We start from the raw sequence: 13862 nt of genomic DNA, 5'->3' as shown, positions 1-13862 counted from the left end.
TCATCATAAACTTGTTCGTGATATACTCACAATCCTCTCCGACCGGACCTGCTGAACACTGGGCTGGTGGATCTCTCTGTAGGTCTGTCAGTTCCTGAGGGGACAAAAAAGAAAAAAATAGGAATTAAAGTGGCCATGTCATGTAAGCAGGAAACCTTGATTATTTGTAAGTGTACTTCAGTGTAAAATTGATGAACATGAAAAAAAGATTCTTCTTCTGATCAAAACTTTTATCAGCACCAGGATACTTCATTTATTCAAAATGCTAAAAACAGAATTTGGCTCATGTTCGTGTAATGTGGTTGCCAACACATATTCCTAATGCTTTGGCTCTGAGGCTTGTTTCCTTTTTGAGATGGAGATCATTTCAGGAGCTCTGCCAGCACAACCAACGCTATGACAATCATCTCACAATACTTGGTCTGAGAATGAAATATGGTTGTATAAACAATGGGTGTAACTGAAAATATCAGTAGTGGAAATCACAGGCTCCTTGTATGTCCTTCTTTGAAAAGATCTTTCAAAATCAAAATGTGATAGAAATAAAAGTGTACATGTATGAATCTCACCATCAAAAGAAAAAAATGAAACTATGTTTTGCACAAAGACAAAAAATTATTATAATAGTGTAATAAAATGATTTTTAAATATATATTCATATTTACTTAAACATTTAAAATCAGCAATTCAAGATGGTATAAGTTTGGGGTCAGTTTTTAATGTCTCACAAAGGGTGCATTTAATTTTTTTAGATAAGTTTTCTATTTTAATATATAGTAATATATAATTTATTCCTGTGATCAAAGCTGTATTTTCAGCATCATTACTCCAGTCTTCAGTGTCACATGATCCTTCAGAAATCATTCTAATATGCTGATTTGCTGCTCAAGAAACAGTTCTGATTATTATTAATGTTGAAAACAGTTGTGCTGCTACATATTTTTGTGGAAACCATGATCATTTTTTTTTTTCAGGATTCTTTAATAAATAGACAGTTCAAAAGAACAGCATTTATTTGAAGTACAAATATTGTGTAATATTATAAAATGTATTTACTGTCACTTTCAATCAATTTAATTTCTTATTTTTTTAATTTCTTGGTATATACCTAAATCATTACTTTTATTCAGTGTATTTGCATAAGTAGTCTTTTTTTGTTTTTTTAGTTACTGACCCTAAACTTTTGAACAGTACTGTATATATACACACTTTACATTTTAAAATATGTTCACTTATTTCCTTGTAGTTTTGGTATGAAATTTGAGCTAAATATGTTGTTAACATTTCATAAATTAATATTTCAGTAATATTAAAGTGAAAATTCTCTCATCACTGACCCTCATGTCGTTCCACACCCGTAAGACCTTCGTTCATCTTCAGAACACAAATTAAGATATTTTTGATGAAATCTGATGGCTCAGTGAGGCCTCCATTGACAGCAAGATAATTTACACTTTCAAATGCCCAGAAAGCTACTAAAGACATATTTATGTGACTGCAGGGGTTCAACCTTAATGTTATGAAGCGATGAGAATACTTTTTGTGCTCCAAAAAAAACAAAATAACGACTTTACTCAACAATATCTAGTGATGGGTGATTTCAAAACACTGCTTCATGAAGCTTCGAAGCTTTTGTTTTGAATCAGTGGTTCGGAGCGTGTATTAAAATGCCAAAGTCATGTAATTTCAGGGTTCAATGAACTAGGGATGCACCGATCCGCCTTTCTCGCTTCCGATACCGATACCTGGGATTCAGTATCGGCCGATACCGATCCGATCTTCAAGTAATAAGAAAAGTGCTAAATTACCTAATAAACTGTATGCCTCACATAGGGCTGTGACGGTCGGCATGACAACCGCGCCACCGCGGCCGTGGAGTGTCACCGGCGGTAGTGTGGCATGTAGCCTATATAATATATAATCTCAAAGGTCGCGTTAACCGAAAATTTTCCGTCATTGATGGAATTTTTTTTAGCAGTGACTGAAAAAATCTGCAGCCTGTCCGTCATTTTGACTGATTACTGAGGCTGATGTTGCTTGTAACTGTAATTCCCACCCCTGTCCAGTTGGTGGTGAGCGCGCTCCAGTGTGGCAGCAGAGCACGAGTTCAGAATAAAATGAAAACGATGCGTTTGATTACACGCACCCAGTTTGTCCATTTTATTATATATTATAATACTTATGCTTGCATAATTAAGTTTCTAATCCGTTTTGTTTTAAATAGTTTGTTTTATTTTTCTTGCTGCTGACTATAAGTTTATGGTCAACGAATGGCTTTTCTGAGGTATACGTGACATTGTTTACAACACTGATTGAACTGATGTGATAAAGATTTCGGTAAGCTACTGCAACTTTCAACATATTCTTTGATTTTCATTCATATTTATTTCCTTCTGTAAAGAGGAAGAGATGATCGCGTTCACTCACGATCCTCAAAAAGTGTTCAAGATGAAAACTGAGACGCAGTCTTTATCTTCTTTTCATAATATAAATAAATGCATAGCTTAGGCCTATTTGTTTATTCTATAAGTTTGTGAATAAATATGAAAATGCGAAGCTATTAAATGTCTTAACATTAAAATATAAAAATTAAAATGATGCAGCAACATATGAAAGATAGGACAGAACGAAAAAAATGCTATTAACAATCGTTCATTGCGCAAAAGTATTATAATATGAACGGCTCACATACAGAGCGGCACAAAGCGCTTATGCGCATCCCGTGTGCAGAATGATGCGCTTGAAGCATCATGGAGTCACAGCGCTCCGGATTGAAAAGTTCAAAGCACAAAGAGAAGATATATTGATGGGTATTGTAAAACCATTATCTTGATGAAGTATAATAATAGAAACACTCATTCATCTTGGAGAGAGTTTCATTGTGTTGACTGTCGTAACCGAACGCGACACGCAGTCTGAATGCTGAATGGAGAATGACTGACAGCTGCAGCAGAGGCAGGCATTTACGTGAACTTTCATTTAACAACTTACATATTTATCTGTACCTCAAATTAAATTATGGAATGGCTTCAGAACACTTGGAATATAGTGCACAGAAACTTTATGGTGCTTTTTAATGTTTTTGTGCCTTTTGTGGAGCTTAACAATAACAGAATAGTACACGCACAGTATCGGATTTGGATCGGTCCACTCCGGCCGATACCCGATCCGGCAAAAATGGCAGTATCGGAGCCGATACCGATCTGAATATTGGATCAGCGCATCCCTACAATGAATAAGGGTTCATTACGTCATAAATATTTCGAAATATTTCAAAATTTCAAGTGGTTCATGCTCCGAACCACTGATTCGAAACAAAGATTCATAAAGCTTCGAAGCTTCATGAAGCAGTGTTTTGAAATCGCCCATCACTAGATATTGTTGAATAAAGTCGTTATTCTGTTTTTTTTGGAGCACAAAAAGTATTCTCGTCGCTTCATAACATTAAGGTTGAACCACTGTAGTCACATAAACTTATTTAAATATGTCTTTAGTAGCTTTCTGGGCACTGAAAGTGTTAATTATCTTGCTGTCAATGCAGGCCACATTGAGCCATCGGATTTCATCAAAAATATCTTAATTTGTGTTCTGAAGATGAACGAAGGTCTTATGGGTGTGGAACGACATGAGGGTGAGTAAATGATGACAGAAATTTCATTTTTGGGTGAACTAACCCTTTAAATCAGTGCTGGCATTTCACACAGTTTCTTACACGTCTTTTAAATATAATTTAATTGTTGCTATGACTGAATCTCCACTTCTTTTTTTATACAAGCACTGGACAATATTTACAGAGTCCTGTTTGTCTCCTGAGGTTTTCTAGTTGTCATGCACCATTTGTAATATGGGTCAGTATTTGGCATCAGGCATATGTTTGTAACAGTTCTGAATCATTGAGCTGAAATATCTCATCTCTCATCCTCATGGCCGTGGCACTCCTCTAATTCACCTCTTGAGCCGCTGTATGCTTTGCTAGAAGTTACTGTCTGACTCAGTGCCTGAAAAGGTCTCTCTAAAGATAGACGCAGAGCAGTCAGCTGTTCGGCAAAAGCACTTTCAATAACTTTATCTATCAGCACACTTAAAGAAAAACAGAAGTGTCTTTAATGGGTCAGTCCGTATCTAACAATAAACGGCATTAAATGACATTACTGCAAGAATAAAAGAACGCACTCCCATCCGACTTTATTTAGTTTAGTTCTGTGAGAACTGTGAATAATAACTTTATTAACCCTCTGGAGTCTGAGGCTGATTTGGGGCCTGGAGAAGTTTTGACATGCCCTGACATTTGTGCTTTTTTCAGTTGTTCATAAACATATTAATGACACAAGTGTCATTACACTGTATTCAGCACAAACTAGGCTACCATAATATGTGAGGAACATGTGTGTACATGTGTGTGTTTTTGAAGGAATAACGTTTATGCGTGGTTACTGAAAAAACAAAAAACTTAAGTCACTGATATAAGGCCAATAAAAGTATATTAAATCTGTGTTCACAAGACTTTTGGGTATTGAAGGTTGTAGACTAGAGTTTTTGCTTCAAAATTATGTAAAAATTATGCTGACTACTCTTTCATTTATAACAATATACTGATTTAGTTTTTGTAAGACACTTTTTGCCAAGAAACACGGTATGCGAGGAGGCGTGAATCTCCATGAATAATGGCTCATTCTCACCTGTGAAGACAAAGGAATTGAATAGTAATGACCTGAAAAGACTTGCATATTAATGAGGCATTTCAGTCAGGTAGGCTGTGAAAAAAAACTTCTGTGATGTCTCAAGCTCATCATGGTATATGAAACATACAGAAAAATTTTATTACAATATAAAATAATGGTTTTATATTATACTTTAAAATATAATGTATTTCTGTGATGCAAAGAGTCTGAATATAGGCTTTTAGTTTAAAAGCATGCACATTTGGAGAAATATAGGATTCTCATATGTTTATGTCAATTTTCTATACAGAGGAGTTATTTTTTATATAATATTCATTGTTATCTCTATGAGCGCTGGTGTTTGCAATTCATACTGCAGCCGGAGGGCGCTCTGTGCATTTTAGTCCACAAATTCACCTAAGAAGAAGACAATATTCCATGAATGGTGTTTACCAATTCATACTACAGCCGGAGGGCGCTAAAGAAACAAAAACTCACTTAAAACTTATCAATAGAAGAAAACAAACAGGAATTTACTGAATGTCTTCCAGAGATCGCTAACCATGGCTTTTTCATCCAGATAAACAATTTTCAAGGCAATAAATACACGATTGAGATGATGAATGCATGTGTTGTCTCTGAATTTGCCTATGAATAGCGCTGGCTCCGTGGGTGTGGCCGCATTAGTGGGTAATGAGCTGAATCACGGACTTCTGACATGGCTCTTTTCATACAGATTACATAAACACAGAATGTTTGTTTTCGATTTGACTTGCACGATTTAAAACCTGACATTTCAACGTTTTGTTAGACATAAGTATGAATTTTTTGTGATTAGTATTCACTAAGTTACACTTCATTTTCTGAGAACTATCAGATTGGACTTCGTTCAGAGGGAGATGAGAGATCACGCATCATGTTAGTTTTCTTTATTTTACAAAAAGCACAACATTTTGTTTTTACTCTGAGTGTATACAAATAAAAGGAGATATTCTATAGTTTCAATTGATGTATTACTTATGTCTCTATGACAAAAAATGACAGAGTATTTTAAGTCTGTTTTGCTGCAATGTGAAAAAAAACCTGCAAAACGCGCCGGCGCGTTTTTAGACCTCAGAGTGTTAAAGTGGTCTTGAACTGCATTTTTAAATTTTAAAATGTTCTCTGATGTCCACTTATGATATTATCAAGGTTTTCATATCAAAACACATCTTAATACGCTTATTTCTAACCTATTTTTGACCCTCTCTTTCGAACACTCAGCTTTGATGGGCGTGTCTGACTCAAGAATTGGAAGTAAACGCCCACTTCTGTGATTGGCTAACAGTTTTGCATATTAAAATCATTTTTAATGGGCCCGCCATTTCTCGTGTCAAAAAGTTGAAGTATTTGCCAACAATGTGAAACATTTATGTGTATTACATGCTTTATAAGTCTTGGCTGTGGCGAATAAGTTAAAGTATGTATAGTTACCATGGCTATAGTGAACAAAGGATGACTTAGGGTTTCATGTAGACAGATTTATGAATAAATATACCATTGTTTGTCTCACTGTCGATCTTATAGGCTATTCATCTTTTTCGATAAAGTGAAAAATATTGTCATTTGCAGTTTTAAATAAAATGAAATGTGTTGTAATGTCTTACTGATGACAAAACAGAAGATGTTGATCACTGAAGCTTTTATTCAGGATTACAGCGAATCTGACTGGAACTTTGTTAAAGGATTAGTCCACTTTTAAATAACATTTTCTTGATAATTTACTCACCCCCATGTCATCCAAGATGTTCATGTCTTTCTTTCTTCAGTCGAAAAGAAATTAAGGTTTTTGATGAAAACATTCCAGGATTATTCTCCTTATAGTGGACTTCAATGGGCACCAAAAGGTTGAAGGTCAAAATTAGTGTGAGAGTGAGTAAATTATCAGGAAAAGTTTATTTAAAAGTGGACTAATCCTTTAAGTTCATCCACGCTTTCTTAAAGTGCCCCTATTATGCTTTTTCGGGTATTACCTTTCATGCAGTGTGTAATATAGCCGTCTGTGAAAGTGAAAGGTCTGTACAATTTTAAAGATGAAAGTGCATGATAAATAAAGTAATTGCCTCCTAAAAGAGTCGATTCTGAAATGCCGAAACAAGTCGTCGGTAGTTCCAGTCTTACTTCCGTGACGCGGTAACACATTTTCATAATGCCCACCTAAGGACTTCTTCATTGGCTGGCCACGAACAACGCCTACTTTGACCCGCCCTCAAACGCTGTAGCTGGTCTGTATAGACCCCTTAATCACCTACGTCACAGTGACGTCACTGCTCTAGCTGGAGGCAAAACATAAATAAGAACTAATAGCGGGCGCGCTAAAAGTTTGAGGTTTTGACTTTAAAATGTCGTCTTGTTGTGTTTTTGGCTGCCAGAATAGAAGGAACAGGACTTTTGGTTCAAAACTAAAGTTTTACCAGATCCCGACAGACATTCCTTCACAGAAATCAAAAGGTAATTGTGGTTGAAAGCAATACGGCGTACAGACTGGACGGAGACGATCATAAATAATACTCGTGTTTGCAGTGCACACTTCATATCAGGTAAAATAATCTATGCATATGTACTGGTGTGTTGGTTTTATCTAGTACAAATCAGCAAGTTTCTGTTTTATAGGTGAAATGTCGCCAACTTTCAGCACACTAGCTAGCTTAAATGTTAAACAAACATACAGCGATAGATGAGTGTGTCATCCTTTGAATGGTCTCTTAAAATAATCCACATTGCTAGCCATAATCATAGTTAGCCCAGCGTTAGGTTACATTAGACAATAAGCCTTTACAAAATTCCCCGAACCACCCGAAAGTAATTCATATGTTGTCTAGGAAATATCCAAAACTTAACTTAAGAGTCAGTGACTGTACATATTCGGACAGTTCTGAACCTTGTTCTGCATCTATGTTTAATAAATCCCTCCTAAACATGCTAGCTTACGCTTGTCAACATTGAGTCCAGCGTCTCTTTTTGCCTCCAGCTAAGCCCCGCCCACCAAGAAACGTTGCAATGTTTACAAACTTTTAAGGGGTCTATTGTGTACATGGCGAGAAGACGCAGTTTTCTGCTCTGCAAAAGTAAATTATCTTTGTAAACTCTTCCAAAGGATGAGGATTTGAAGAGTCAGCGGTTAAAATTACCACAGCGATACAAGAACATTTTCACGATCGCTTCTCAAATCTCTGTGAGGTCTAAATGGGATTTACAAAACGCTCATCCATTAAAGATGGGACCGTACAGACTTTATTTGGACTAACTTGCTCCTCAGAATAACAACCTGTAAGTATGTAATCATATTATTGATGTATATATTTTCTACTGGGTGTTCAAAATATGTAGTTTTGTGTTTTATATTGTGTAGGTCTCCTGCTAACCAGCTATCTCACATTTCAACAACTTTGAGTCGTTCTTGCGATGGAGGTTTGGGTTTAATCACAGGTTCATCCAATGTTTCATCATTGGACTCGTGCTCGGATTGATATGTTAAAATCGATGCCATCGTTACTATCTTTACAGTGTGTACAATCACTAAGGAAGATCTGAAGCTGAAGTTCAGTTATGCTAATGTGTGTTTGGTTTGCGACAGGCGCTGTAAGCGGTCGACCAATCACAACAGAATGTGCCATCTGACCAATCACGGCAGAGTCTCAGAAAGGAGGGATACAGAGAGACTGAAGCATCAGACGAGTCGTTTGAGAATCATTGAAAAATGTATATTATGAGAAAATTAAAGTGCTTTTTGACCTGTTGTAGGAGACCTCCAAAACAACATCAGGAGCCTTTAAAATAGCATAATAGGGGCAATTTAATGTTAGGATCACAAGGAAGGCAATGCAAAGACCACAACTTGCCAATGTCTTGTAATCCTCAGAGGCGTCTCTATGGTTTTGTTGCTGGAGTAATCCTGTGTTTGCTTCTCTCTCGTATTTACAATTACATGACATATGCAAATCAATGGGCGGGGCTAAAGAGGCAATGATATAGAAGTAGGCGTCGATCTTCTGCAGAGGCGGTCTTTAATTGCACTACGATGTAATAATGTGACTAAATCCAAAACAAGTTGTTTTCTGGCCTTGGTTTCAATAAAAGCTGTTTTTGGTCCAACGAGGAAGTTCTGAAACTTTCAGGATATTTTTAATGGTACAATGACCAATTAATTATACGTCAAAAGATAGGAAAATTTGATTTCTCAATTCATGACCCCTTTAACACATTGAATTGGCCAAACAGGATTGATACATTACAAACATGCCACAGCTTTGACAAATAAAATGATCATCAGAAATAAAACTAATGTTAATTTAAGGAAAATTATGAAAGATTAAATAATGATTGTATAAACCTGCAATACAGTATACTGGTATATCAATGACTTGCAGTAAGCAAAAGCAAAGAAATACGGTCTCAATTTTCTTCAGTCCATGGTATCAGTCAACATAATGCCTGTATTAGCAGCTGCTATTAGATTATTTTGCTTAGCTACATGAGTAAATACATGGTTATTCATTTCTGATAGCCTGGACATGATCATGATTGCACAAGTGTGATCCTTAATAAATGACCTCTGGCAGGATCACCACAACAACACACCACATACTGTGTTACATATGTGCTGCTTTTAAAGGGGGCGGAGCTTCAACAGTCTATTTTTGATCTGTTGTTGTCACTCTTTCTTCACCCTTCACTGATGTAACAAGGCATTTGGAAAAAGTTAAATGCCTGATATTTATCATTAGTCTGTGTACATTTAATACTGCATCTAAAATATTGCGTTCATGCATTCAGCGTTATGAATGGATCTTAAGCATCATTTCACAAGGCTTCTCAGACCTTCAAGGGATAGTTCACTCAACAGTGAAATATCTACTCTAATATCTTATTCTTGCTTTAAAAAGGAGCATTTTCCATACAAGGACAATTCATAGTGACCACGGCTGACAAGATTCAAAAATGACAAAGCACACCTTAATGTAGGCTTATCCTAACAACCAGACGCAATGTGATAATATTCCAGCGATAAACAATTTGTCTGTCCACACAAGACGTGACAAAATCAATCACAAATCACAGCCAATCAGAAGTCTCTACAAGCGCACTGCCTTCTCACACTCACAATGAAACAGATAAGAACATAAACAATCTAACAAAGATAAACAATTTTAACATTATTCAAAATACAATCTTTGTCATGAAGCATACTTGTTTGTTCACACTGTATTTACAGTTTGAATGTTCTTGTTTCCTTTAAAGGATTAGTCCATTTTCAAATAAAATTGTCCTGATAATTTACTCACCCCCATGTCATCCAAAATGTTCATGTCTTTCTTTCTTCAGTCGAAAAGAAATTAAGGTTTTTGATGAAAACATTCCAGGATTATTCTCCATATAGTGGACTTCACTGGCCTCCAGACGGTTGAAGGTCAAAATTACAGTTTCAGTGCAGCTTCAAAGAGCTTTAAACGATACCAGACGAGGAATAAAGGTCTTATCTAGAGAAACAATCGGCCATTTAAAAAAAAAAATGCAAATGTATATGCTTTATAAACACAAATGATCGCCTTTCAAGTGCTTCCGCCAAAAGCGCACTTTCGTATTCTTCAAAAAGCTTACGCTGTATGTCCTACACCTTCTCTCTTCTACTTATGGAACGAACGCGACGCCAGTTTCGTTTTTTTCTGTAAGTTGAATAGGGAAGGCGTAGGACATACAGCGTAAGCTTTTTGAAGAATACAGAAAGCGGAAGCACGTGCAAGGCGATAATTTGTGTTTATAAAGCATATACAGTTGTATTTTTTTCGAAAATGACCAATCGTTTCTCTAGATAAGACTCTTATTCCTCGTCTGGTATTGTTTAAAGCCCTTTGAAGCTGCACTGAAACTGTAATTTTGACCGTTTGGTGCCCATTGAAGTCCACTATATGGAGAAAAATCCTGGAATGTTTTCATCAAAAACCTTAATTTCTTTTCGACTGACGAAAAAAAGACATGAACATCTTGGATGACATGAGGGTGAGTAAATTATCAGGAAAATTTTATTTAAAAGTGAATTAATCCTTTAAGTTATTTTAAAGATCAAATTCAACAAAAATGATATTCAAACTCAAATTTAACCATTTTAATATTGTACAACATTTATAAGTACCTGAGATAATCATTATGTATTTTCAGTCTTCTTAAAGTCACAATGAAATTATTCAGTCACAATTATTATTATTATTATGGAATAGTTTAAAGGGTTAGGGTTAAAGGGTTAATTTTTGTAATTTATTACTCACCCTCATGTCGTTCCACACCCGTAAGACCTTCGTTCATCTTCAGAACACAAATTAAGATATTTTTGTTGAAATCCGATGGCTCAGTGAGGCCTCCATAGCCAGCAATGGACACTTCCTCTCTCAAGATCCATTAATGTACTAAAAACATATTTAAATCAGTTCATGTGAGTACAGTGGTTCAATATTAATATTATAAAGCGACGAGAATATTTTTGGTGCGCCAAAAACAAAAACAAAATAACGACTTATATAGTGATGGCCGATTTCAAAGCACTGCTTCAGGAAGCTTCGGAGCGTTATGAATCAGCGTAACTAATCAGCAGTTCAAAGCGCCAAAGTCACGTGATTTCAGCAGTTTGACACGCGATCCGAATCATGATTCGATACGCTGATTCATAACGCTCCGAATCTTCCTGAAGCAGTGTTTTGAAATCGGCCATCACTATACAAGTCGTTTTTTTGTCGCACCAAAAATATTCTTGTCACTTTATAATATTAATATTGAACCACTGTACTCACATGAACTGATTTAAATATGTTTTTAGTACATTAATGGATCTTGAGAGAGGAAAATGTCATTGCTGGCTATGCAGGCCTCACTGAGCCATCGGATTTCATCAAAAATATCTTAATTTGTGTTCCGAAGATCAACGAAGGTCTTACGGGTGTGGAACGGCATGAGGGTGAGTAATAAATGACAGAATTTTCATTTTTGGGTGAACTAACCCTTTAATATCACAGTATTTAATATAAATGATCCTTTTTTTCATTCACGTGCCTCATAATCTTTAATCAGAATAACGTCCCCTCCCTCATCTCTTCTCTGATGACAAGGCAACCTGTCACTCACATGAGATCCACCAATAGCAAACCACAAACATCCAATCAATTCCCCATCAAGCCCCGCCCTACATTTGTTCTTGTTTGAGAAGACGTTTAACTTATACATCACAATAGGGAAGAAAAGATGCTGACTTCAGATCCTTTTTGGTGATTAAAAAAAAGTTTAAAATTTCTCCTAAAAATAACAGCATGTGAGCTCATAAGATCATCATGAGGGCGAGTATACAGAAACTGTACTCTTATAACTAGTGATTATGGAATCACTGAAAGCAATACAGTTTTTTTTTTCTTTCTGTGATTAAAGTCGTTGGTTATGCGGGCAGGGTGTTGAATCTGTTAAAAATACCCTCCGCTGTCCTAGTGCCCTATTTGCCGAGCCATATATGGACACACTGACATTGGGGTTCAGCATTTGGCAACTTGAAAGCAGTTGTCGCCCATCACGCATGCGCACCAGTGGCGTTTCTCTCATTCACGATGACCGACAACAGAAAAGATATATTTTAACAATGTTTAGATGTCTAACCGAACTTACATGGCACAAATCATTCACAACAACACTTGTTAAAACAGCGAATCGTGTGTTTTAAGCGCGCAATTCCTTGTGTTACAACATCGCTTATCGACAATAGACGTTGTCGATCGCATATTGCGCAAAACAAACACTCGCGATCAGCCGTATCTAAGTAACGGCGACCGTTAGAACAGCATGCGAGCGAATCTGTAACGATCAGAAATGCGTCTGTCGACTGCATGCATCCACCATTGGCCATCCGTCTTTGTCTTGACCAGATGGGGATAAAATGAGGAAAGTGCGAGTGCTTTACAGTCACTACAGTGTTAGAAGATGACGATGAGGACATTGACAGAGGCTGTGAGGTTATGCGATCCACACAATGAACACAAACTCACCTTTTGGATTCTTTTCAACGCCATTTGCTCGCTGTATTACAGCACACTGTTTGATCTAGTTCAGATACTGTTGGCCTGTACAGTTTTGGATGAAAACGCGGTTGTTTTCCTCCTCAGGGTCACACGTTTCGTATATAATAACACAAAAGCACAGATTTGGACATTCACACCGCTGTTTAAACGGCAGTCGCCGATTTGAGGAATTCTTACCCCCTCTAACCTCACTGACAGTTTTTAGTGCTGTACTAGACAGCAGGAAGGTAATCTCGCGATACAGCGCAACGTCTTTTAGATAACATCGCGATACTAGAGCGTGCGCGTGGGGTTAGAGAGGTGATCTTGGGAAATGTAGTTCTGTGGAAGTGCAAAAAAAAAAAAAAAAAAAAAAACGTGAAAGAAGCAAATTGTGATTTACTTCCACTAAAATGCCTTTTATGACTTAGAATAGGTTATAAATTATATTTATTACTGTTTGTTATTCCCTTAAACGCAATTCAAATAAAATGTGTAGTAAGGTTTGAATCATCCGTAGCCTAAAAAAAATATTCTAATGTAGTGCTGTGGTGTCTCTATTCACAAGATGGCGCTGTTTGACTATTTAAGTGGTGGAAATCCTAAATATTTATTTTCTTTATCTTGAGCAGAAAACCGCGGCAGATAATTTCCATCACGTGACATAAAGCACAATTTAACAAAAGGCGATCAAACCCGTAATATTAAGTTTTACCTGTAAATATTAAGAAGCGTTTCTCTTGACTGATTTTAAATAGTAATTTTGTCCACCCCTGAAATGGGTCATACCATTAACATTACCTGAGAAGTTGAATAAAAAAGGGATAGTTCATCAAAAAATGAAAAAAATGTCACCATTTACTCACCCTCAAGTTGTTTAAATATTCTTCAATTTGTGTTCAGCCGAAGAAAGAAATTCATACAGGTTTGGAACAACTTGAAGGTGAATAAATGATGACCGAATTTTAATTTTTGAGTGAACTGTCACTTTAAATACAATATAAAGCTGTGCTCATTCAGGGATGTGCACGTGGATATAAAACAAAGAGTTTGTGAATTTCAGGTTTTCATGTGTTTTTTTTTTTAATACAATTTTTTTAATTATAAGATCTGATGGCCATAACAACGG

The 13862-nt window shown here is 36.3% G+C and overlaps 1 protein-coding gene across 1 annotated transcript in view; it reads right to left on the bottom strand.

Moving 5' to 3' along the window:
- ube2d4 (ubiquitin-conjugating enzyme E2D 4 (putative)) overlaps window positions 1-13004 on the bottom strand; it is a 33675-nt gene extending 20671 nt beyond the window's left edge. The window contains exons 1-2 of the mRNA XM_048211008.1: window positions 12722-13004; window positions 31-94 (exon numbers count right to left, since the gene is read on the bottom strand). Of these exons, the coding sequence (XP_048066965.1) occupies window positions 31-94; window positions 12722-12745 (88 nt within the window). The 5' untranslated portion in view covers window positions 12746-13004. The remainder of the gene's footprint in view (window positions 1-30; window positions 95-12721) is intronic.
- Between the last annotated feature and the right edge of the window lie 858 nt (window positions 13005-13862).

This window comes from Megalobrama amblycephala, linkage group LG12, assembly GCF_018812025.1.
Source record: "Megalobrama amblycephala isolate DHTTF-2021 linkage group LG12, ASM1881202v1, whole genome shotgun sequence".
In the NCBI taxonomy this organism is placed as follows: Eukaryota; Metazoa; Chordata; class Actinopteri; order Cypriniformes; family Xenocyprididae; genus Megalobrama; species Megalobrama amblycephala.
Note: the sequence above shows the minus strand (reverse complement) of the source record. Positions and strands in the feature narration are given on the sequence as shown.